The sequence below is a fragment of the Mytilus californianus genome, unplaced genomic scaffold, assembly GCF_021869535.1.
Source record: "Mytilus californianus isolate M0D057914Y unplaced genomic scaffold, xbMytCali1.0.p SCAF_3, whole genome shotgun sequence".
Classification (NCBI taxonomy): domain Eukaryota; kingdom Metazoa; phylum Mollusca; class Bivalvia; order Mytilida; family Mytilidae; genus Mytilus; species Mytilus californianus.
The window spans coordinates 87,700,044-87,726,648 of NW_026262679.1; the positions used below are offsets into that span (position 1 = coordinate 87,700,044).

Consider the following 26,605-nt stretch of genomic DNA (forward strand, 5'->3'; position numbering starts at 1 on the left):
TTTCCATCATCAAACAGAAGCTGAAACTGCTTGTAAATGATTCTAGAACGCTTCATGATTGTTAAAATAAGTTTAATTCACTTAAAAAACAATTTAGAAACTTGTGTATGTTTAAACAGGAAGTTTAAAAAGCACGTGTAAAAGAAGAAATTAACCGGTGAGAGTCGAAATCCGTACATAACAGATATCACTATAATACGACTATGAAAGTAAAACAGTTCCATCCTTTTGTAAAACAGTCTTTAATATATCTATCATATTAATGTTTGAAGGGTCTTAAGCTAATACAAACCATATTAGTCAGTATGAAACACCAAAACGGAACGAACAATAACCGATTACGTTTTGTAGTTTACAAATTCTAAGCTGGTTTACGGTTGTCTTTTTCACTATGTTTGTATCGTTTCAATCAAGCAGATACCAGTTTATTTCAACCAATGCATTGAAAAGAAACGAGAAATTTGTAATGAAAGGTTTAGTTTTTATATTTATCAGTATTAATTTGATATTGAATAGAAATAACTTATTAATATGGATGAGTTAAAATTATTAGTTTGAAAAATGATAAGAGCGCCCTCTACAATATAAATAACAAAGACGGCGGAACGTAAACAAACCACCTCGCCCGCGAAATTGAAATTTTTCTCTTATTTCTTGCTTATTGTACTCTATAGTCCGCACCCCGTCTGGAAGGTCCAATTTTGGAGAATAAAACCGCGGACTATACAAGCCTTTCTACGGTACATCTTGATTAAAAAAAAAATTCACAATGTTACAATTTCAGCACATGAAACATCAACCAAAAGCTATTTAGATATTTTTAGTACTGAAAAGTATTAAATACATTTTTTTTATGATTCAAGCAATCACCAGAACCATGACTTTAGAAAACACTCATTTCTGGATTTTATAGTCATTTCCTGTCCGTGCACTGGTCCAATTTTTACTTCATACGAAAACATATGACACCAATTTATGACATACGAAAATCGTAAAGTAATAGGAAACAGTAAAAAATAGTAGTAAGACTTAACAAATAAATCTAGACACCTAAAAACATTCGACAGAACATGCTTTTAAAATTCGAGTACACACGTGAATGAAAACTCAACAGTGAAAACCGTAAGCAGTGAAAATTGTTATTAGTACAAAAACATATAATACAAGGATATCTTTTATTCTTATTTAGGTAAAAGGCTAATTTTGAAAAAAATATTTTATTTAAGGGCAATAATCATTTTTGCTACCTATTTCAGTTCTCAAGATAAGACATAAACATAAACAAAATTGGTAAAAATCCTCATTTAAGGGCAATAACTCCTATAAAGAGTTGTCAGACAGTTTTATCGTAACAAAAGGTAGATAGGCCTCATCATTTTGAACATTTCTAACCCCGACAGATTTCTCTATCCATAACAGTTCACAAGATAAAAGACAATAATGCATTTTACCCCTATGTTCTATTGTTAGCCTTGATGGGCATTTTGGTTGGCAGGCTAAATTATCAGACTTATTTTCTAAACTAAATACCCTAAGGATTGTGGTTAAGTTTAGTTTTTATTTGGCTTTGCAGTTTCAGAAGAGAATGTTTTTTTTTGAAGTTAAAAAGATGAGGAATGATGATGAATGATAACGGAACACAACAGACAATGGACACCAACTGATAATTTTAGACAGTCATACTTTATAGTTTATGAGTAATACCCTAAAAGAGTACATTGCTTACGAAAAGACAAGCAAGGAAAGGTAACTTTTGAAGACAATTAGATATAATAATGGCAATAAATAAGTTTACCTTGAATCTGCTGTTAATTCTAGAACCCTGTCTTCTAGAAATAAACAGAATGTCCAGTTTCTGTTGTTACGACCTAGAGTATAAGTAACTTTTTTACATGTGTAAAGATCAAAGTTGTTGATTGGCTGAGCTGTGAAAACATGCTGTTCTTTTTCATAATACTCTAAATATGGACGACGATTTCGCAGACCAAACACAAACCATCGTGTTGGTTCAAAAAGCTGTAAAAGAAAGCATAAAGACTTTAAAGATATTTGCTAATCAAATAAAAGAACACAGTTCCAATGTCCCCCGCGTTGCACATATTTTATAATTCCAAGGAGCATAACTTTTTTTTTAAAAGTCGATCGTCCACCAGTATAAATCTTGTCAGAGATATTGCTGATATTAACCTATAGTATAAGTTTTATAAAAATCTGGCAAGAATTGTACCTGTGAGAGAGCTAACGAGGCCATTTTCCATAAATTTAATATTTCCAAGGGGCATAACTCTTTTAAAAAGAGTCGATCATCCACCATTATAAAACTTGTCCGAGATATTTCTGATATTAACCTATTGTATAAGTTTTATAAAAATCTGGCAAGAATTGTACCTGTGAGAGCGCTAACAAGACAGGACGGACACACAGACGGATGGGCGGACGCCCAGTATTTCCATGAAACAAAACATAAAATTCTAGTGATTTTTAAATACATCATGAAAAGTAATGGTTTACACTGGGAGCAGCATGCTTTTAATCCATTAGGTTGACAAGTGAAAGTTGAACATGTGCAAATAAAAAGCCAGTGTGTTGAGTACGTACACAGTATCATGTTATACCTTGGCATGTGATGAACAATAATTTGTTGGATACTATGAAATTCTTGAAACACCTCTTTTTACCACATTAATAATTTTTGACCATTTTTACCACATTAAATCTCAGAAATAGTAAGAGCCATCTTGAATGCATTGGACATTCCTGAAAGTTTTAATAAAAATACACGAAAAAATCATTAAATAAAAAACATCTTTCTTTCTCAAAATAAGTTACCACACTATTTTGGCCCATTGAGTCATGGTCAACAATCCCCAAATCCAAACCTTCATGTAACAAAAAGATAACTGTTTTAACACAATTAGACAGATATGATTAAAGTCATATCTAAACCATTGCATCACAAGACTAATGACCAAAGAGATGAAAAAATATTGTTCATTTTAATATTTAAAACCAACCTGAAGAAAGCTATTTGCTGGATTACTTCCAGGAGCTGTAGGTCTGGATTTCTTCAAGTAACCCTGTTTAATGACGTTATCCATAACATTCTACTTGATCAACCACATCATATTAACCTGTAACATTAAATTGTATATTTAAACATTTATTCTCCTCTAGTTCTCAACCCAGTTCCCTGAAACAAAATAAAATGCTCCACGGGACACAGCTTGATACGACTGCAGAGGTCAAACACTGAAAAGTGTGGGCAAGTATGGACACTACATTCAAGCTTGATACAGTTCTGAATTTGGATTGTGATTTAATTTTTGACACAGCATATATAGGTTTCTGACACAGATCTAGAATGAATTTTGTCAAAGAACTGAAAAATTGGAAATTAGACTTTTACCTGTTATGGTCCAATATCAAAAATCTAAAATTTTCCATTTATAAAGGGGCATAACTCTAGAACGGTTAAAGTGACGCCACCAAAATTCAAACTTGATCTGTGTTTTGTTGTAATAATTGTGTATAAGTTTCATAACATTTGGTTAAGGCAAACTAAAGTAAGAGAACGGAAACCAATTTTGGGACGTACGTCGGTAGGGGACTAATAAGGAGATGTGGTATGATTGACAATAAGACAACTATCCACCATGTACATTTTGTATCTTACACTTAAATGTATTATTGTATAGTTCTATATTCTTATCTTTGAAAAATAATAAAACAGTGATTACAATAAATCTTCCTGGTGTTTTAATTACTTTTTAAAACAAAGTGAATAATTTTTGCTGTTTCTTTGAGGTTAAAGAGGTTAAAAGGGTATCACTTTCTGTTTCAATGTAAATAAACTTCCATGTTCTGTTGTGCTTGCTATTAAATTAGAAAGGCTTCTTGCGGAAGAGTTCATGATGAGGAAATAAACTTTTATTTTAACATTTTGAAATATCACATGCAAGAATCAACTTCATATGAGGGCATAACATTATGTGATGCATGTCTGATAAAAGGGGGATATGGAATCTGGCACAAATATTTTAACACTGGCGACAAAAATTTGATGCAGGCTATTTTAGTCTGGTGACAACTTTTTGAAGGCCAGCACAGTCCCTGAGAAGTAAAAACTACTGACATCTTCCATGATAAAATAAAAGTGCACACACTGAAATGTCTCGTCTGCTTCACTGATCATGATTGAATTAAGTTGAAAGTCTATTAATAAGATCAAGGTCTTACTACAGGTATACCTGGAGTATCACATAAATTTCACATTATAAATAATCTATGAAAATGAGGTCAAGGTCAAATCTATAACCTGCAAAAATGGACATGTACACCATTCAATCTTTCCATAAACTAAATACAGTTTACCAATTGCTGACAGTTTTTGAGAAACTGACCTTCATGTAACTTAAACCAATTGTTTTAGTTACAGTAGTCCTACATTTTTCTGATCTGATTTTCATTATTTTTTTCTTCATACAAGTTCCTGTAACGCCTTCAGAGACAACCATCACAACTTTGGCCCAAAATTTTACATGCAAGCTTGTCTCCCTAAATTTACTTGTAAACGGTTGCCTTTGGGAGAGTTTCTATGCAATTTTTCTAACTCATCTTCGGATCGTTTATTGATTTTTAATAAAAATTATATGATACTAAAGAATAATGATTTTATTTCATTTTTTATAATATAATTTTAAAAAAAAGGTAATCAATTTCCCAAAAATGATGGAAAGTTTCTCAAAATTGATATTTCTAAGAAGAGGCACTGTTTATTAATTAATGTTTTCTTTTTTCAATTAAATAATTTTGACATGATTGGAAGTAGAAATGTTCAAAAGATGGTGTTTACATGTATATATTTTTTTTGAAGTTTGATTTAATGATTTCCAGGAGGCATGAAAACTGCACTTTTTCAAAAATAAAATTAAATAACTAATTTTTGTTTGAACTGGTGTACATTTTTCATTCCAATATGATGTTCTTCTTTTGTTTTGGAAACAAAGCCATGTTCTAGTTCCAATAAAACATGGGCTGTAAGTGATTGATGTCACAATTGAAATTGCAACGTCAGCTGAATTCTTGAACAATGCCAATGATCAAAATGGACACTTGTTATGATGTTGCTCTCTAAGAAATTAACATGATTAAATAAAATCATTCTAAAAGTAAGTTTAAATGTATCTGTTCATTTTTTATTGTTAAAATGTTAATTTTCTATAACATTTTTGGTTCATCAAATCAAAATGGCTGCTTTTCGAGAGTGTATTATAGGTCCGCTTCAAAGTAAAATTCCAAATTTTCCTATTAGAATCAAAATAATTCTATCAAGCCATGCGCATGCTCTATGCTCATTTTAACATGGGTAGGCATTATATTTTTCAACATTTTAATGCCTGGTTAATTTTGAAATTTTGTTTCAAGCAATTTAAATTATTGACATATATCAAATGATTACAACACTGACTTACAAGTAAATAGACCCTGATAAAGTGTATATTTAATAAAGTAACATAAGAGATATTATTTGTGGTCAATTAACTCATACCTTTGAGTGAAATTGTTTGTAACCTATACACAGCATCCTTATGTATGGAGCTCACATTCTGTGACGTTTATGCAAGATAAAAATGACTTGTTAACATGTTACTATTACCCCTGAAGATGTTAATCCTACCAAAATCATTATCACGGCAAACATTAATTAAGGATCATTTCATTCATAGTCTTATAGATTACAAAATTATCTTATAGAAAATAGGAAGAGTTTGATTAATATATGTATACTTGTATTTCAATGTTCATGATTAGTTTCAGTTGGCATATAGGCCAAAAAAATATATATATGTCTGTTTATATTGGCACTCATACCACATCTTCTTATATCTAATTAAGGCTACATCATTAAAAAAAATAGGATAGGTAGGTCGGTTTTTTCCATTTTATTTTATTTTTTCATTTCATTTTTTGCATCATGATTTTAGTCGTGCAGCCTATCTTGCCGTTGTCTGAGTTGTCCATGGGCCGAGTTTACCCATATGTTTAATGATTTGATTATTTTCGTGGTTATTGGTTGGAAAAAAATGGTGGCAAAGTGATTATTTCATCACAAGAGTCGCGAGTTTCTTAAAACAGCTGTCATATTCATGATTGTGAACATTTAGATGTATTAGGCAATGGATTTATTTTATTGGCAACTCCAACTTCACTTTTGACATGAGCTCAGTTAATTTTTCACTTTACACTGTACAAAATAAGCCAGATGAGACAGAAATTTCTTATCTAAAACCACTTATACATTGATCATAAATCTGTCAGCATCTAATTAAGTTGCCACATATTACATGGATTATATTACAGATTGATATAAGAAAGAGACCCAAAACTTTAAGGCTAGGTTTTCCCTCTAGATATTTTTATCTTCAGTAGTAAGATATATTTACTACTGGAGATTCAATGGCAAAATTGCTAAGTAATGTTTGAAAATGACAGTAACAAGTGAGGTTGAGTACCACTTTTAACCTCTAGCCAGCAATAACTTTGATTTGAACACTATAAAAGACAAATGAACACAAAAAGGGAAAAGGAAGAAAAAATGCCCACATCAACACCATCTCAGTAGAATTCTTCATCCAAATAAAATTATATATTTCTGGCCATTGTTGACACTGTGAAATTGACATTTTAAAAAAAAAATCAATATTCTACAAAATTTATATTAGATTTCATTTCCATTTTTGATCACTTCATTTAAACAAGGATGTGCCTAATTTTAATTTACAAGTGCTGGTTTGTTTATGAAGTAGATAATAATTTTTATTGAAATAAATGTAAAACTCATGTGTATATTTTAGACAAAATATATGTAGCAGATTTGATCAGGTATTTGAAACAAATCATTTTATTTCATTTGTTAGTGTTTCAAATACCTGAGTTCAAATATGTGTTCAGCTACTTTTTATTTGAAGAATAACTTTTTTAGTACATCTTTTGATATACTTTTTTATCCTAAAGGTATGATTTTGTTTTAAATAAACATTTTATATAGTTATCTGTAAGAATGTTGCAAATGATTAATGTTCATTCACTTTTCAATCTCAAATAAATAATTTATTACAAAATCAGAGATAATTTTTCATATTCTAACCCCTCCCCCCCCCCTTTTTTATCTTTTATTTGTTGTATTGTAAAGAAAGGATCTTCATAGGTAGAATTCTATTTTTATTTCTGATCATGTCTCATTTAATGAAGCTTTATCTAGCAGCATGGGATTAATAAAAGTGACATGTTAATTTGAAGTTATGCAGTTTATTGATAAAAATACTGATACGGTGCAGCTGGCTTATTTGTAAGGGGGTTTATGCTGGGAATAAAATGACTTAGGGTTGGCCCTCGTGTAACCGTAAACAGACATATATTTTTTTTTTGCTTTTCTTGTTTGACTAAATTGTCTCTGGTACTGGACAACTGGATAAGCTTGATTGTTGAACCCCATATTACCGGCGTTTTACGTTTCCGCAAATTGGCATTACTTTTCGGGGAAAAAAAGATGACGTTTCCGCAAAAAAAGTCTACGTTTCCAAAAATAAATACCTTACTTTTCCGAGAAAATAGTAACGATTCCGGAAAAACTAAATTATTACTTTTTCGAGAAAATAAGTAAGGAGTACCTTATCTGGACCCCTGCTGTTGTTTCAATCTTATCTACACAAACTTCGTTTGTGTCGAAGTATCAATCAGCGGGTGGTCAGTTAAAGGAGAACCTTGAACTTTGTCCTAAATGAAACCTGCAACAACTGATTGTAGCAGCATGAAATTTTTGTAACAGCAGTATGCATTGCACATTCAAAGTCAATATGATCTACCTCGGACTAGAAAGTTAGTCTTTGGGAAGTGCACACATCAATAAGCAGATCCCACATTTTGATAAAAGTGGAAGTAGCGCAAACACAACAGGAATGTAGTTACCATTTTATTTCATTGCATAGACGATCATAGACATTTCAAGTTGGTGAAACATAAAAATATAACAATTCCAACATCATCATCTTTCACTAAGGTGAAACTTTCATTTTTTTTATATCTAGTATATTGTAGATATAAGATTAGAACCTTTTTTTGTATAAAAATATGAAATAAATAATTTATCTAACATATATTCAAATATTTAAATAATTTACTACCAGGTAAATTTCCGGAAAAGTAATAAATACAATTTCTGGAAACGTATACTTTAAGTTTCCGGAAACGTAGTATTGGAACTTTGAAAAATTAGCGGAAATGCAATAAGCCCCATATTCTATTTAGTTTTTAAGTAAGCACTAACAATTACATAACTGTTTTAGGTAAACTTGCTGAATAGGTTTTCATACATACGATGCAGTCCGGTAAATCCGCCCACATAAGGCTTTGATTATATGTATTATCGATTAATTATCATGATTATATACAAATTGTATAAAATTTAATATAAATCTACACTGACAAATCATTTTTGAGTAGTTCATCTCATTTCCCCAAATATATCTGAAATAAATTCTAAAATCAACAAAACAAGTGGGTCATCTGTGTTTTTATCGGAAATGCGTTTGTCCGGTAAATCCGCCAATGCGCAGTACATATGTATGGAGGGCCAGTTTATCACATATTTATGAAAGGAAAAGGTGATCTATTAAAAGCCCACTTATAAAGGGATTCCAGACAATCGAAAAAAAATCAAAGCATCGTCGATGTTGTGATCCAGCCATATTCATAGCTAGTCTGATATTCTTTCTGACCATACTTTTTTCAATATCTTTTTCTCTTTTCATTTCCAATCTTACTGTTAAATAATGATATATATATATTGATATTTCAATTTTAGACTCTGTCAGATTTTTTTTTTTATAAATATTTGCAATTTAATGGTATTGACATGAATGGAAAGGGAAATCTTCAAACAAGTAATATATTTTTTTATATGCCATTAATAATAACTGGCTTAATAATTTCCAGAAAGAGGCCTTGAAAATGCACTTTCTCAACAACAAAAATGAAAACAAATAATAACTAATTTTTATCTAAATTGGTGTTCATTCTTCATTGAGAAAAAATACATTTCCTGTATTCAAATTTAAATGTACAAATACCTAATGCTGAGATATTTCCAATTACTGTTAAATAGAAATATAATGGGATATAAATTTAGAATAAACAAATAAATTTTATTGCAGAAAATGCTCAGGTAACAGTTATGCAATTTTGTTTATTGTTTCAACCAAATTTCTGATGATTGTAACTAATTAATTAGATCTTGATTATTGACTTATGTCAGATGATAATGACACTGATTTTACAAGTGAAATAAAATTTACTTGCATTTTTTATACATATTTTTACATTTTTTGTCTTTTCTTTGAAAAAAAACATAGCTGATTAATCATTTAGCTAGCTAGCAAAATTAACAGAATATTTTAATATAGTGTAGATCAAAATAAATAATACATTTGTAGGTTTACTATTGAGGTCAAGAATGTGTGTATTCAGTTAGGTGTGTAATAAATTGTGCCTAATCATGTAACAGGTCATGAGATATTAAATGTGGTGAATTAAGACTGGGGTTGTTTTCAATTAATACTTACACCTTTGAGTGTAATTTTTTGAAAAAAATGACAGTTTATAATCATACTGACTCTTACTTGCCTATGGAAAGAATTGGAGTAATACCATTTCAAAAAAGTGTGGGAATCAACTTAGATATATTAACACACATGTTGACTTAAATTTCATAGAACAAAAACTTACACAAGCATAAGGTAATAATATAATACTTTCAAAATTGTTATCAACTGATTCAATTGATGTAAAAATACTTTTTCAAATAAATTCATAAATAGTAAATCATTATAAATTTTGATTTACAAAGGAACTTTATGCAAGTGTATATCTAAAATAAAAGGGTTGTTCGACCAATCTTTTCTTAATTTAAGGGCAAATAACATGTCAAAAGTTGGCAGTTGATGATTAAAATGGTGTAGAAAGTTTCTGCGGCAAATAACATCAAAAGTTGGCAGTTGATGATTAAAATGGTGTAGAAAGTTTCTGCAAGTCATATAAACACATACTTAATTAGTTTCATGACATGTCTTCATCTTAGTATTCTGCACCATCTCCAAAAACAGAGTGATCGCATAGATCCAGCATGGCTGAATCAAAAATTTCAAGTCAGAAACAAGTTTTGTAAGCCATTATATGATTATTATTAGCTTTAGCTGTATTATATCACTACTGACTATATATTTTCGTAATAAAGGATTTTCTTTAAAATTTGACATGCAGTGATGAGTAGAGTTTCTATGAATAAAATAGCAGCCGAAATATTCACAGAAGTGACAATTTAGGAAGTAAATGGGAGTGGGCCGATTTACAGGATAGGCATAATTACTGGACACTACTGTATATGTGCCATTTCACATATTGTTTCAAGAATAAAGTATTTTAGTATTAATTAAAAAAAAAAAAAAGACACCAGAAAACTATTCCTTACTAGCAGACTAGTTAAAATTATCATGTTCTCTATGCCAAATCAGAGTCATATATACAAACTGTGACTTTCTGCCCGTTTACCATTCAAACCTGTTTGTGTCCCTGCAACAGGCAGTAGCTGTACATATACCATGTATACAGTGTATTATCCTGAAGTCAACGTATGAGATAATCTCATTAGGCTATTGTGATTTTGTATTTGTCATGTCATAAAATTATTTACGCCATTAATTCAATATTTCAATTAAGTGATTGGATGAGTCATCAAGTCAGTCTCATCAACAAGCTTGGTGACAGGTGCCCCTATTACTATTAGCAAAATCTACAGGTGGCATTATTATACACCCGATAAGACTCAATATTTATTACTAATATTTAGATGCGACATCAAATGTTATCAAAGTTTAAAAAAGGAGTATGTTACTTTTAAACAAGCAGATAACATCAGTTTTCTACTAATTACACTCAGCTTCTTCCGTGTTGATATTTTGCTCAAGGGAGATAATAATAACACTTTATGATTTAGCTAAATACCAGCATTATTATAGAAAGTACGCGAACCTCCCATATTAATTCTGGTTAATAAAAGTTCAACCATTGTTCATTCAAGACACGTATTCTAACATCATAGCATGCTAGTAGATAAGAAGATATGAAAATTTTATTTTGATTCGGTAATAAAGAGCTGCGCCATGAGCGCATGATACGCCCGTCACTTTTTCAAAGAATAAATTAAGTCAAGTTCCACAACTCCTCTATGTCATACAAGAAATTAATAAAAAAACTAAAGGGAGGTTATTTTAATAGATATAAACCAGCCACCAAAGATTCATGAAAACTGCTCGAATCACTTTTGAGTTATTGTCCGAAAACTGGAAAATCCCCCCTTTTCTATGAATAAAATCCCATAACTCGGAAACGTAAAATCTTGAATTTATGAAAATCGATAGGAGCTTACGTCAATAGATATAAACAATTCACCAAAGTTTCATGCACATTGGTTAAAGCGTTTTTGAGTTTTTGTCCGACATGTTGACGACAGATGGACAGACGGACACGGACGGACGGACAAGACGGACGGACAACGGTATACCATAATACCATAATACCATAATTGTATGAAAACTGTACAACACAAACTCAAAAGAGCCTTTGACCGAATAAAAAAACATAAATAACATAAAAACAATAATAACAACATCAGTACGTTTACATACTCAAAATTTGGTATTTATATGTGAAAGACTTGGTTAAACCTGTTTAAGCAAACTTGAAGTATGATAAAAATGTATCTACTAAAAAATGGAATAAGCAATAAGAAAATTTAGAATTACAGGTACAAATCATGTTGAAATTTGATATTTAAAAACTTGATAAAGAAATTTATTTTTAAAATTAGCACTAAAAATAAGAAGTATGAGCCACTTTAAACATAATAAGAAATCTAATATTAAAGATCAGTGAGATAATTAAAAACCTAAATAAAATGAAGCATGGGCGTTTAACTGTAAACAAAGCGTCTGCAGCAAGCAAAAAATAAAAATACATTTAGCGAAGCTAGACCACAGATTTGTATAAATTGAAAAATATGGTGTGCTGAGCATACATCGAAAGAGGAACCCATGTGGCAATCGCCTCTATGAGTCTCCGCTTAATAACTATGAACAGAGACGAACATAAGCAGATTTTAACTATCTGCAGGCTAAGCAACGGCAGTTCGAACCATTCCAGGACTGAAGCAAACTCTTAAAATGACGGAAAAACTATTTTCAGTCCTGAAATGGTTTGGCAAGATATTCAAGAGTGAGGCAGCTGCATATCTGAATGATCTTTTACCGTATATACTAGTTCTTACCTGTGATATGTACAGGATGTTACTATACCTAAAATTATATTTTGAGTCCTTTAGATTGACAAGGTCACTCAAACACACTGGAGCCTTAATACCGTTAAGGATTTTTTAAGTCTCAAGTGCCACTTTCCTTTGTTTCAGACACACTAGCTGTTTAAGAAGTTGTATGAACCCAACGGACACAAGCATATATTCATAACTTTTTTTTTAAAAGGGGGGGGGGGCAAAAAGGCCATGGACAGGGATAAGCTAGGATAGGTAGTCATAGTTCTTGATTACCGTTAATTTTAATTTTCATATTGTTCCAATGCATCATAACAATCCTTATTTTAAATTTGTATAATTTGGAAAGACAAATGTTTCTTCTAACTAAAAATTGGCAACATTTGCTCAATATATTATTACATGTCTTAAAGTTTATAGTACTTAAATCTAAAATTATTGTCTGACAAGTTGTCAGACTATTAATTTTCAGAAGTTTAACCCTTAGCCTAACAACAGATGTCATAACATACAAAAAAAATCGTTTTTATGTGTTTTCTTGTAATTCAGTATTTACTACATCGGGTAAAGAGATCTCCAAAGCATCACGGTTATTTATGACAGATTGTGTATAGTATATCGACTTTAAATTTAAATTTATGAAAAGAGAATATGTCTGTACATAAGGCACATTCATCATGATTACAACAATAACTCAATGATTTCCTGGTTTCGATTCCAATAGGTAGTTCTTTGAAAGGGGATTAATGTTGACAAACGGAAGTTACCGTTAGTAACTTAATGTGGGACTTACTGATATTAAAATTGAAGCCTTTCTTTCGATAACTTTACAGATACCATCACCAGACTAAGCGTTACTTAATTTAGTGGCATGTTCGTGTAATAATGAATGGTTTGGGATATATGTGACTGAATTTTGACAAAGTTAATCTTAAATTGAGTTTTACGCGGTATCGTTCTCGTTGTTCTTTGTCTTAACTTTCGCTCATGCCATGCACAATGGTTGGTTTCTTGATGTGCGTGTGTGTATCTGTTCGTTTATTTCGGGTTTGTTTTATCCTGTTTTGTTTTTTTCGTCAAGAAGGAGATGTTGGCAACCTAAAACTTAAACTGGTTCTCGGCTGACTTCTATACTTTGAGTCTAGCGTAATACAAGCGAATTCCAGTTTACCTAGAACTTCGATATTACATAGAGGCGTATTACGGGTCATTTTTTTTTTTAAATGTCGATTTTTTAAATTGCAAAATCAAATAAAACCTACAAGTTTAAACTATCCTATTTACAAGTAAAATCAAAACAAACAATACTTCTTTCAGAACATATAAAATTTGTAATCTTAATCACATCATACAAGAATATATTGAAACATTTTTTGATAGGTGGTGCAATATTTTGTCTATCCTGTTACCATATCTTAATACTGAATTTTAGCTAATAAAAAACGTAGTGACAAAATTCAAAAATTGAAGCTTGTTTTTCCTAAGCAAAAAAGTGGTTTTCAAGAACAAAAATCTATTACGTTATTGCAATTTTTAATAGTATAATGCAGTTTTCTTTTATAGATTTGTTGGTAACAGCATATGCATGATAGAAGAGCACTTCTTTTTACTTTTTCATTTTCCTCTCTCTAAACCATGTACACTGTTATACAAAAATTGTGCAATGTACAAGTTTACAGTGCTTTGTGCTTTTGAAATCATCACATAATGTGACATAATAGTTCAATATTCTTGGAGAGGATTAATTATTTTACTGTTGATCTAGTACTGGTAACAGGATAAACATGTATTTTATGTAAGCCGATTTAATTTTGTTTGGAGAAAAAATCTTTCATTTTAGAAGTATGATAAATCTACAAAAAAGTACATTTTGCAGATTTCAAGGAATTTACAAAACACGAATAAAACGGTTTGAAATATGGTAACTTGATCATGTGACTGTACGAACATATTAAATTACCACAAAAACCATAAATATCTTTTAAAAATAAATGTAAATCTGTTTAGTATTGATAAATAAGTCTAAATTGAAAACAACGTTCAAACCTATGATTGCGTTGGATAAAAACCGCAATTTTTATACATGTGCATGCAAAACAAATTTTTGGTAGAGGGGTCTAAATACACCACAAACAACATTTTCCAAAAGACCAAAAAAGTGAAAAAGTATATTAAAACAAAACGCATTTGTCTAACAGGTCGAACAACGGATGTTCTTAAACCCTGCTGACTGCCATTGACGATTGCCAAACAGTAAACGGATCACAAGATGTAACAACATGGATCTTTATTATTAATTCAATACCAAACAGAAAACTATAAATTTGCGGAAAAGATGGTATACCGCAAACATGAGGTGCAAAAACTTGTACACCATATCCGGATTTCGACAATTAATGTCTCTTCAGTGATGTTAGGAATCGAAACGGTATTTGGAAGGCCATATGTACGCATAAATCCTACAAAATTTCATTTACACACTTTTTATTGCATTTTTATCGAAAATGAAAAATTTAGCATAGGTGATCATAGGTGTACTGAAAATTCGACATTTTTTTAATGACCTTTACCACAAAACAATAACGAATTTCGAATAGACTGAAAGAAATCGTAGTACGTCAGATTTCTTTCAGTCTATTCGAAATTCGTTATTTTTTTTTAACAAAGCCTATGTCGTGTTAAAAAGTATTCAAAGTAAATGAAATCTAATGCTTTGTTATACAGAAAAGGTGAATTACATAATTATGATACGGAAATCTAAATGACCTCTACGTGACAATGACATTATTATGTAATTTTATTTACAGATGTACTATTGTAAAAAGTTCTGATCGACACATTGTAGGGATTTTGTGTCATGAATAATGCACTATATACATATGTATTTTACAAAATAGGTTAAGAAGTTTTATTGGAAGATTTTAATTTAAAACTGTTGTTAAAAAGGTCCTCTCAATCTGGTAATGAGTGACCTTTCGTAATATATATATCGATATAACTGTTAGCAAACAAGATGACCAATGTTACTAACAACAGAAAATTCCGTCAAAAAAACTTATAAAATCAATTTTAACTTTATTGATAAAAGAATCTAACTTGAAAAAAGTTCTTTTAGTAAAAAATTACTGGTAATTATATGTCTGCTACTTGTTCATATATATCCCCGTTTCCAAAGGGGGGTTTATGATAGAATTTGGTATATACCTACATAAAGTTCTTTTGAAACCACTTATATATATAAATCTAATTTACACCAAATTTTAGGTGTTCATATGGTGTTTGAAAATTATGTCGAAAATGCCCGCTTATATACAAAACTGACCGCTGTTATAAAAAGGATCTTACCTCGAAATTATGTGACAGTTCTGGTCTATAAATATCTAAATTTCTAAACATTTGACAGATACAAATATTCAGTATAGTACGTGGTAATTATACAGATTTAGTAACTCCATCTCAAATGACGAGATAGATTAGGGACAATAGATTTTTAGGGCAGTCTGAAATCCCAAAGGGTCATTTCCCCTGAGGAGTGGCATGCCAATTCTGCCACCAGTACAGTTTTCATATTTGTGAATAAAATTTCAACCACCGATCATAGTGAAGTGTGGAAGATATCACTGATTTATTGGTTGTTACGAAATTTGTTTTCGTTCTTAATTTCGCCCATAAAGCAAATATCAAAATTCCTAAACCTACCGTGGCAGCAAAATGTTCATTCATATTGATTGATTGTTCGTTGCTTAACGTCCAGTGGCAATGTTCATTAATAGTGTCAACATTGTTTTAAGTTTCAATTAAGGTTCTGCGAGATTTGCATGGTTGCTGAGATTATCGTGAACATTACGTACGCATATGTAGTATACCACGAACAGCAGCACATAATATCCAATCTCAAATGCATATATCAAAAATTGGCAATTATTCGAAAGCTCTGCAACGTAAACAAATGAGATGTTCTTGAGAAATGGTCCTCTAGCGCTAGTACCTTTCCTAATTATTTTCATATATTTTCCTATAGGGCAACCAAGAAAGTACTTGTTACTGAAATAGAAAAAAAAAGTATTGTAAAAATAATGTCTTATATAATTTGAAAACTGTTTTAGTGAAATAGTCTTAATTTGAAAATTGTTTTCGTGAACAAGTCTTAATTCGAAAATTGTTTTGTATAATAGTTTGAAAACTGTTTCTGTGCAATAGGCTTAATGGGAAATATTCTCAATCTCTTCCAGAAAAAATACATAATGTGCCTATATGGTCGCCTACGAGGAACATTGGGTTCCGTATATGGAAGAAAATGCATAAATATTTTCGAAATCGTTCGTCAATGTTGACATCTAACTATTAAGCAAATGTTGGACGACAGGCGGATCTCGGATTTCAAAGGCATTAATGATTTCACCTTCCATTTTGGGGGGACATAATAATAAATCTTATATCCGAATTTCTTTCAGGGTGACATAATAAATTACAAAGAAACGGAGCAATAGTAATATGTCACCCGACTTTTGTTCGGGGTGACATAATAAATAGAAAGAAACGTAAAATAACATTATTTCACCCGACATTTGTTCTGGGTGACATAATAATCGTGAAAAGAAGAAACGGGACAAACATAATAAGTCCTCTCTCTTCAGTTTCGGCGACTTGTAATGTTAAGAAATGAAAAAGATACAATATGTCGCCTTACCTTCGGTTTAGGCGACTTGTTAACAAGAGTAGTTCATCGACAAGTTAGCAAAAAAGCTGCCACGCAACACTACAATCACAGTTTTATCATGAGGCTTTTCACATTTTCATCTTTTAATGTTTATACTAATAGCTGTGTTTGCTACTTAAGTTTTTGACTGAATTAGTTTTTCTATCGGTGTAGCAGTTTCAAAACAGTCCTAAAATCCAGAGTGTTTTGAAACTTACGATCATAACACTCCCCTCTTGTTCCAAAACACTCACCATGGATGCAACTATTATTGCCCACTGTATTATTAAAGTGATACATGCAAATTACTAGTATATAATATAACTTCATTCCATTTAATTTTTTTTCGGGAAAAAGTGCATGTTTATTGTAAGATATATAGTACAAAATTAAGTATTTATTCCATATTCAGTTGGTACAAAAGTTAAGAATTTTTCGTCGTGTATATGGGATATATCGGGTGTTGCAAGATATGTATCTATTAAAAAGAGAATAGTTATAAACTATTATTAAAACTGAATATGAACAAATAAACGAGTGTCAGATATGTTAGTGTATTTTAAACTATTCACTTCATAGTACAACAAGTGACTGTTTGTATGTGTTGTACTGTTACACAACAGTCACATGTAGAGGGAGAGTCTGTGAGCGATCACAAACATGTTTAATACCGCTGCATTCTGTATGTCTTGTGATGTTACACAACAGTCACATGTAGAGGGAGAGTCTGTGAGCGATCACAAACATGTTTAATCCCGCTGCATTCTGTATGTGTTGTGCTGTTACACAACAGTCACATGTAGAGGGAGAGTCTGTGAGCGATCACAAACATGTTTAATCCCGCTGCATTCTGTATGTGTTGTGCTGTTACACAACAGTCACATGTAGAGGGAGAGTCTGTGAGCGATCACAAACATGTTTAATCCCGCTGCATTCTGTATGTGTTGTGATGTTACACAACAGTCACATGTAGAGGGAGAGTCTGTGAGCGATCACAAACATGCTTAATCCCGCTGCATTCTGTATGTGTTGTGATGTTACACAACAGTCACATGTAGAGGGAGAGTCTGTGAGCGATCACAAACATGATTAATCCCGCTGCATTCTGTATGTGTTGTGATGTAACACAGCAGTCACATGAAGAGGGAGAGTCTGTGAGCGATCACAAACATGTTTAATCCCGCTGCATTCTGTATGTGTTGTGCTGTTACACAACAGTTACATGTAGAGGGAGAGTCTGTGAGTGATCACAAACATGTTTAATCCCGCTGCATTCTGTATGTGTTGTGATGTTACACAACAGTCACATGTAGAGGGAGAGTCTGTGAGCGATCACAAACATGTTTAATCCCGCTGCATTCTGTATGTGTTGTGATGTTACACAACAGTCACATGTAGAGGGAGAGTCTGTGAGTGATCACAAACATGTTTAATCCCGCTGCATTCTGTATGTGTTGTGATGTTACACAACAGGGAGAGTCTGTGAGGGATCACAAACATGTTTAATCCCGCTGCATTCTGTATGTGTTGTGATGTTACACAACAGTCACATGTAGAGGGAGAGTCTGTGAGAGATCACAAAGTTTAACATGTTTAATCTCGCTGCATTCTGTAAGTGTTGTGATGTTACACAACAGTCACATGTAGAAGGAGAGTCTGTGAGTGATCACAAACATGTTTAATCCCGATGCATTCTGTATGTGTTGTGCTGTTACACAACAGTTACATGTAGAGTGAGAGTCTGTGAGCGATCACAAAGTTTAACATGTTTAATCCCGCTACATTCTGTATGTGCCTGTCCCCAAGTCGAGAGTCTGGTATGTAGTGGTTTTTGTTGATTGCTGTCTGTCATGTGATCTCAAATCAGGCTGTTGATTTTCCCGTTTGAAATGTTTCACATTTGGTTATTTCGGGGCTTTTTATAACTGTATGGTTTTTGCTCGTTGTTGAAGGCAATACGCTGACATATAGTTGCTTACTGATAATCATACCACATATTCTAATTTTTATGAAGAGGTTCATAACACTCTAGAATTTTACCGTCATCTAGGTTGATAACACTGTGCAGTGGTTTGAACCTATAGCTAGGTTTAGAACATTCTATCTAGAATGTTGTTAAACTGGGTAGTGTTATGAAACTTCTACACTGGGTGTAAATGTCACTAAACTGTACCCCAGTAGTCCTTATTAGTGCAAACGCTTTGATTTTCAGTGGCAGTCTAAATTTATCATTGTGCTCCTCTTTCCTTCACCATCACTTGCTTACTAACTTACATCAGTTCTGCTAGTATGACACTACTTATTAAGTAGTTATATTCTGTCATCCATCAACAAATAAAACAAATTCCCACCATTAACAATTCCATACCAATTTTCAATGTCATTCGTAAGGACTGTTAGAAGGCAATCAATTAAATTAAAATTAAAACAGTAGTTTAACTATTGAACACGTGTTTGGTAATGAAAATGTGACAAACCTTAAATTTGTAAATATCGTCCTGCACTTTTATCTAACTTCCTCTTTACAAATATTTTAAATTAAAACGTTCCTGGATCGTGATATCATAATAAAAACTAAGTTAAGTAGTTGTCAACTTGTATCTTGATCTGACGGGAATAACTTTTAAATTAAATGAAACTTCAGAAACAGAAACTCATGTAAATATTTAATTATAGGATCCGTTTAGATAGTGAAAAATAAAAACAGACTATAATTTTGTCTATTTGCCCTGAGACTACTATAACACAGTTATAGTAGTCTCAGATTTGCCGGAGTTATCTGTGGACGGTGACAACAATTGAGCAGCTGTGTTACTTTCCCTGGAAATTAGGATTTTTTTTTATTTCTTTTAGCTCGATCTACTTTGAAATATTTTACAAATTTATAACATATATCAAAGGTAGCTTATATGTAAAAATGTTTCACCAGTACCCAACAAAAAACAGTTTATTTTTATTTTTGGAAAAACATGGATACCACTTTTAAAATTTTGCACGCCAGACGCGTGTTTCGTCTACAAAAACATGGTTCTGGCAGAGAACAACCTCCACAAAACACTTCAACATTTAGTCTTTGTGTGCTCTATAGACTAAACGACCCATTCTTTTTCAATCCCCCAAGTTTTTTCTTAATTTAACACGACCCAGAGATTCCTAAACTCATTGAGAGAAAGCATGTTGATTTGTATCATACTGCCGTGCAACAAGACTGCTGGAAAACAGGGTGAGGTGGTTCGATTGAATGCATGGCAACATTCTGTACGAACTGCGGGGAAGGTTGAAGTCCGGGTGGCCGAATCCCACATACCGCATCGCGACGATACGCTGCCAACAGTTGCGCAATGTAAAGACCACTTTCGGCAATTTTTTTTGCCATATATTTTGTTATGATTTTTTTAATAACAATCCCTTGGAGTGTTGCATATCTTTCGTTTGTTTGTTTGACAGAAACAGTATTTCTGATTAGTGATTCTGTACTCAAGAAAAATTTTTCTGACATCTCTGATGCTGATGGTTTTGCAAAGTTTAGAATAGACTGCAATATTTTTACATCCTCAGAAGCATTGTGGGCCTGGTATTGTTTTTGTAGTAAATTTTCAGCCAAAAATTCCTGCTTGTGACACTTCAGATCTGGATACTTTTTCATGAAGAAAGACAGTGTATAAATGCCGATAACTCTCTTTTGAAATGATGTACTCAAATTATATTGTGAAAGAGATTTAAGTAGTCTTGGAGCATCAAAACGACGGCAATTATGACAAAATAAAGTAATCAGAGAGGGGAATTTCTCGAGCCAGCATATAAGATTTTGAAATGCTTTTTCTGGAATGCATTGATCTACCCGCTGACCATAATACATTTATACAAGTATGTTGTTCCATACCGAAAGTCCTGTAACCGATGATACCTGTCTACTTATACACTGCGATGGGGTTATGTACTGATTTAAATTCCGAAGACTTTTCAATAGCTGAAATTTGAATGATATCACAATGATCATTTGCTAGCGATTTTCGGTTTCTAAGTCAAAGTAAACATATCGCAATTGTCATATTATCAATATTGACGTCAAATGTGTCTAACGAAGGGGCTGTAACTGGATCGGATATAAAATCAATGTCTATTAGGGTTGGGTTTTCTAAATCAGTAGATTTTTTGATAGTATTATACAAATGCTGAAATCAATATGGCAATATTTAAACATGAAAACTATGCAAAACATTCAAAGTCAATGAACCTTAATTGAAGGAATCCATGACAAATCGCCCCACTTTTTCACCAACTCGCCCCACTTCCAAAAAAATCGCCCCACTCTTGTTTACCAACTCGCCCCACTTATGAAAAGGGTAAAATCCCATTGAAAATAGGTTGGATAACATGCCCCACTCATGAAAAGGGTTAAAATCCCGCTGAAATAAGGTCTGCCAACTCGCCCCACTCATGACAAATAGATAAACCACATTGAATTTAGTAGATATGGCACAAAATGTGCACCTGAATATAGGTATCTTGTTTTGTTACCCCCATTGAAGCAATGGTTACATTGGTTACATTGGTTACACACATGGACCTTTACGAAATGACATGCAATACCGGCTTTATAATTGACCATTTCTGCTGCAAACTGAATAGGTAGGGGTAGAGCTATTGCAATGATTACATACACATTGAAGTTAGGTTACAATGGTTACATGCATGTGGAAGTCAGGTTACAATGATAAAATACATATGGTTTGGGGATAACAATGGTTACATAAATGGGAAATGATGGTAACAATGGTTACATGCATGGAGAAGTCGGGTTACAATGGTTACATGCATGGAGAATGAGGGTTACAATGGTTACATACATGGAGAATGAGGGTTACAATGGTTACATACATGGGGAAGTCAGGTTACAATGGTTACATACATGGAGAATGAGGGTTACAATGGTTACATACATGGGGAAGTCAGGTTACAATGGTTACATACATGGGAAAGTCAGGTTACAATGGTTACATACATGGAGAATGAGGGTTACAATGGTTACATACATGGGGAAGTCAGGTTACAATGGTCACATACATGGAGAATGAGGGTTACAATGGTTACATACATGGGGAAGTCAGGTTACAATGGTTACATACATGGGGAAGTCAGGTTACAATGGTTACATACATGGAGAATGAGGGTTACAATGGTTACATACATGGGGAAGTCAGGTTACAATGGTTACATGCATGGGGAAGTCAGGTTACAATGGTCACATACATGGAGAATGAGGGTTACAATGGTTACATACATGGGGAAGTCAGGTTACAATGGTTACATACATGGGGAAGTCAGGTTACAATGGTTACATACATGGAGAATGAGGGTTACAATGGTTACATACATGGGGAAGTCAGGTTACAATGGTTACATACATGGAGAATGAGGGTTACAATGGTTACATACATGGGGAAGTCAGGTTACAATGGTTACATACATGGAGAATGAGGGTTACAATGGTTACATACATGGAGAATGAGGGTTACAATGGTTACATACATGGGGAAGTCAGGTTACAATGGTTACATACATGGGGAAGTCAGGTTACAATGGTTACATACATGGAGAATGAGGGTTACAATGGTTACATACATGGGGAAGTCAGGTTACAATGGTCACATACATGGAGAATGAGGGTTACAATGGTTACATACATGGGGAAGTCAGGTTACAATGGTTACATACATGGGGAAGTCAGGTTACAATGGTTACATACATGGAGAATGAGGGTTACAATGGTTACATACATGGGGAAGTCAGGTTACAATGGTTACATGCATGGGGAAGTCAGGTTACAATGGTCACATACATGGAGAATGAGGGTTACAATGGTTACATACATGGGGAAGTCAGGTTACAATGGTTACATACATGGGGAAGTCAGGTTACAATGGTTACATACATGGAGAATGAGGGTTACAATGGTTACATACATGGGGAAGTCAGGTTACAATGGTTACATACATGGAGAATGAGGGTTACAATGGTTACATACATGGGGAAGTCAGGTTACAATGGTTACATACATGGAGAATGAGGGTTACAATGGTTACATACATGGGGAAGTCAGGTTACAATGGTTACATACATGGAGAATGAGGGTTACAATGGTTACATACATGGGGAAGTCAGGTTACAATGGTTACATACATGGGGAAGTCAGGTTACAATGGTTACATACATGGAGAATGAGGGTTACAATGGTTACATACATGGGGAAGTCAGGTTACAATGGTCACATACATGGAGAATGAGGGTTACAATGGTTACATACATGGGGAAGTCAGGTTACAATGGTTACATACATGGGGAAGTCAGGTTACAATGGTTACATACATGGAGAATGAGGGTTACAATGGTTACATACATGGGGAAGTCAGGTTACAATGGTTACATGCATGGGGAAGTCAGGTTACAATGGTCACATACATGGAGAATGAGGGTTACAATGGTTACATACATGGGGAAGTCAGGTTACAATGGTTACATACATGGGGAAGTCAGGTTACAATGGTTACATACATGGAGAATGAGGGTTACAATGGTTACATACATGGGGAAGTCAGGTTACAATGGTTACATGCATGGGGAAGTCAGGTTACAATGGTCACATACATGGAGAATGAGGGTTACAATGGTTACATACATGGGGAAGTCAGGTTACAATGGTTACATACATGGGGAAGTCAGGTTACAATGGTTACATACATGGAGAATGAGGGTTACAATGGTTACATACATGGGGAAGTCAGGTTACAATGGTTACATACATGGGGAAGTCAGGTTACAATGGTTACATACATGGGGAAATTGGGTTACAATAGTTACATGCATGGGAAATCAGGTTACAATGGTTACATGCATGGGAAAGTCAGGTTACAATGGTCACATACATGGGGAAGTCAGGTTACAATGGTTACATACATGGGGAAATTGGGTTACAATAGTTACATGCATGGGAAATCAGGTTACAATGGTTACATGCATGGGAAAGTCAGGTTACAATGGTCACATACATGGAGAATGAGGGTTACAATGGTTACATACATGGGGAAGTCAGGTTACAATGGTTACATACATGGGGAAGTCAGGTTACAATGGTTACATACATGGGGAAATTGGGTTACAATAGTTACATGCATGGGAAATCAGGTTACAATGGTTACATGCATGGGAAAGTCAGGTTACAATGGTCACATACATGGGGAAGTCAGGTTACAATGGTTACATACATGGGGAAATTGGGTTACAATAGTTACATGCATGGGAAATCAGGTTACAATGGTTACATGCATGGGAAAGTCAGGTTACAATGGTCACATACATGGAGAATGAGGGTTACAATGGTTACATACATGGGGAAGTCAGGTTACAATGGTTACATACATGGGGAAGTCAGGTTACAATGGTTACATACATGGGGAAGTCAGGTTACAATGGTTACATACATGGGGAAATTGGGTTACAATAGTTACATGCATGGGAAATCAGGTTACAATGGTTACATGCATGGGAAAGTCAGGTTACAATGGTCACATACATGGAGAATGAGGGTTACAATGGTTACATACATGGGGAAGTCAGGTTACAATGGTAACATACATGGGGAAGTCAGGTTACAATGGTTACATACATGGGGAAATTGGGTTACAATAGTTACATGCATGGGAAATCAGGTTACAATGGTTACATGCATGGGAAAGTCAGGTTACAATGGTCACATACATGGAGAATGAGGGTTACAATGGTTACATGCATGGGAAATCAGGTTACAATGGTTACATGCATAGGGAAGTCAGGTTACAATGGTTACATACATTGGGAAGTCAGGTTACAATGGTTACATGCATGGGGAAATTGGGTTACAATGGTTACATGCATGGGAAATCAGGTTACAATGGTTACACGCATGGGAAAGTCAGGTTACAATGGTTACATACATGGAGAATGAGGGTTACAATGGTTACATGCATGGGAAATCAGGTTACAATGGTTACATACATGGGGAAGTCAGGTTACAATGGTTACATACATGGGGAAGTCAGGTTACAATGGTTACATGCATGGGGAAGTTGAGTTACAATGGTTACGTGCATGGGAAATCAGGTTACAATGGTTACTTGCATGGGAAATCAGGTTACAATGGTTACATGCATGGGGAAGTCAGGTTACTTACAATGGTTACATGCATGGGGAAGTTGAGTTACAATGGTTACATGCATGGAGAATGAGGGTTACGATTGTTACATGCATGGGGAAGTCGGGTTACAATGGTTACATACATGGAGAATCAGGTTACAATGGTTACATGCATGGGGAAGTCAGGTTACAATGGTTACATACATGGAGAATGAGGGTTACAATGGTTACATGCATGGGGAAGTCAGATTACAATAGTTACATACATGGGGAAATCAGGTTACAATGGTTACATGCATGGGGAAGTCTAGTTACAATGGTTACATGCATGGAGAATGAGGGTTACAATGGTTACATACATGGAGAATCAGATTACAATGGTTACATGCATGGGAAAGTCAGGTTACAATGGTTACATACATGGATAATTAGGGTAACAATGGTTACATACATGGATAATTAGGGTTACAATGGTTACATGCATGGGAAATCGGGTTACAATGGTTACATACATTGGAAATCAGGTTACAATGGTTACATGCATGGGGAAGTCTAGTTACAATGGTTACATGCATGGAGAATGAGGGTGACAATGGTTACATACATGGAGAATCAGATTACAATGGTTACATGCATGGGAAAGTCAGGTTACAATGGTTACATACATGGAGAATTAGGGTTACAATGGTTACATACATGGGGATTGCTGGTTACAATGGTTACATGCATGGGAAATCAGGTTACAATGGTTACATGCATGGGAAATCAGGTTACAATGGTTACATGCATGGGGAAGTCAGGTTACAATGGTTACATACATTGGGAAGTCAGGTTACAATGGTTACATGCATGGGAAATCAGGTTACAATGGTTACATGCATGGGAAAGTCAGGTTACAATGGTCACATACATGGAGAATGAGGGTTACAATGGTTACATACATGGAGAATCAGGTTACAATGGTTACATGCATGGGGAAATTGGGTTACAATGGTTACATGCATGGGGAAGTCAGGTTACAATGGTTACATACATTGGGAAGTCAGGTTACAATGGTTACATGCATGGGAAATCAGGTTACATGCATGGGGAAGTCGGGTTACAATGGTTACATACATGGAGAATCAGGTTACAATGGTTACATGCATGGGGAAATTGGGTTACAATGGTTACATGCATGGAAAATCAGGTTACAATGGTGACATGCATGGGAAAGTCAGGTTACAATGGTTACATACATGGAGAATGAGGGTTACAATGGTTACATGCATGGGAAATCAGGTTACAATGGTTACATACATGGGGAAGTCAGGTTACAATGGTTACATGCATGGGAAATCAGGTTACAATGGTTA

General features: G+C 33.7%; 1 protein-coding gene across 3 annotated transcripts in view; it reads right to left on the reverse strand.

Annotated features, from left to right (window-relative positions):
- LOC127735318 (uncharacterized) overlaps positions 1–19,684 on the reverse strand; it is a 42,414-nt gene extending 22,730 nt beyond the window's left edge. The window contains exons 1-4 of one of the 3 annotated variants that reach the window (XM_052245469.1): positions 19,556–19,684; positions 16,079–16,423; positions 3,015–3,131; positions 1,796–2,016 (exon numbers count right to left, since the gene is read on the reverse strand). In XM_052245469.1, the coding sequence (XP_052101429.1) occupies positions 1,796–2,016; positions 3,015–3,098 (305 nt within the window). In that variant the 5' untranslated portion in view covers positions 3,099–3,131; positions 16,079–16,423; positions 19,556–19,684. The other 2 variants (XM_052245467.1, XM_052245468.1) reach the window with 2 other exon arrangements.
- Positions 19,685–26,605: the final 6,921 nt, after the last annotated feature.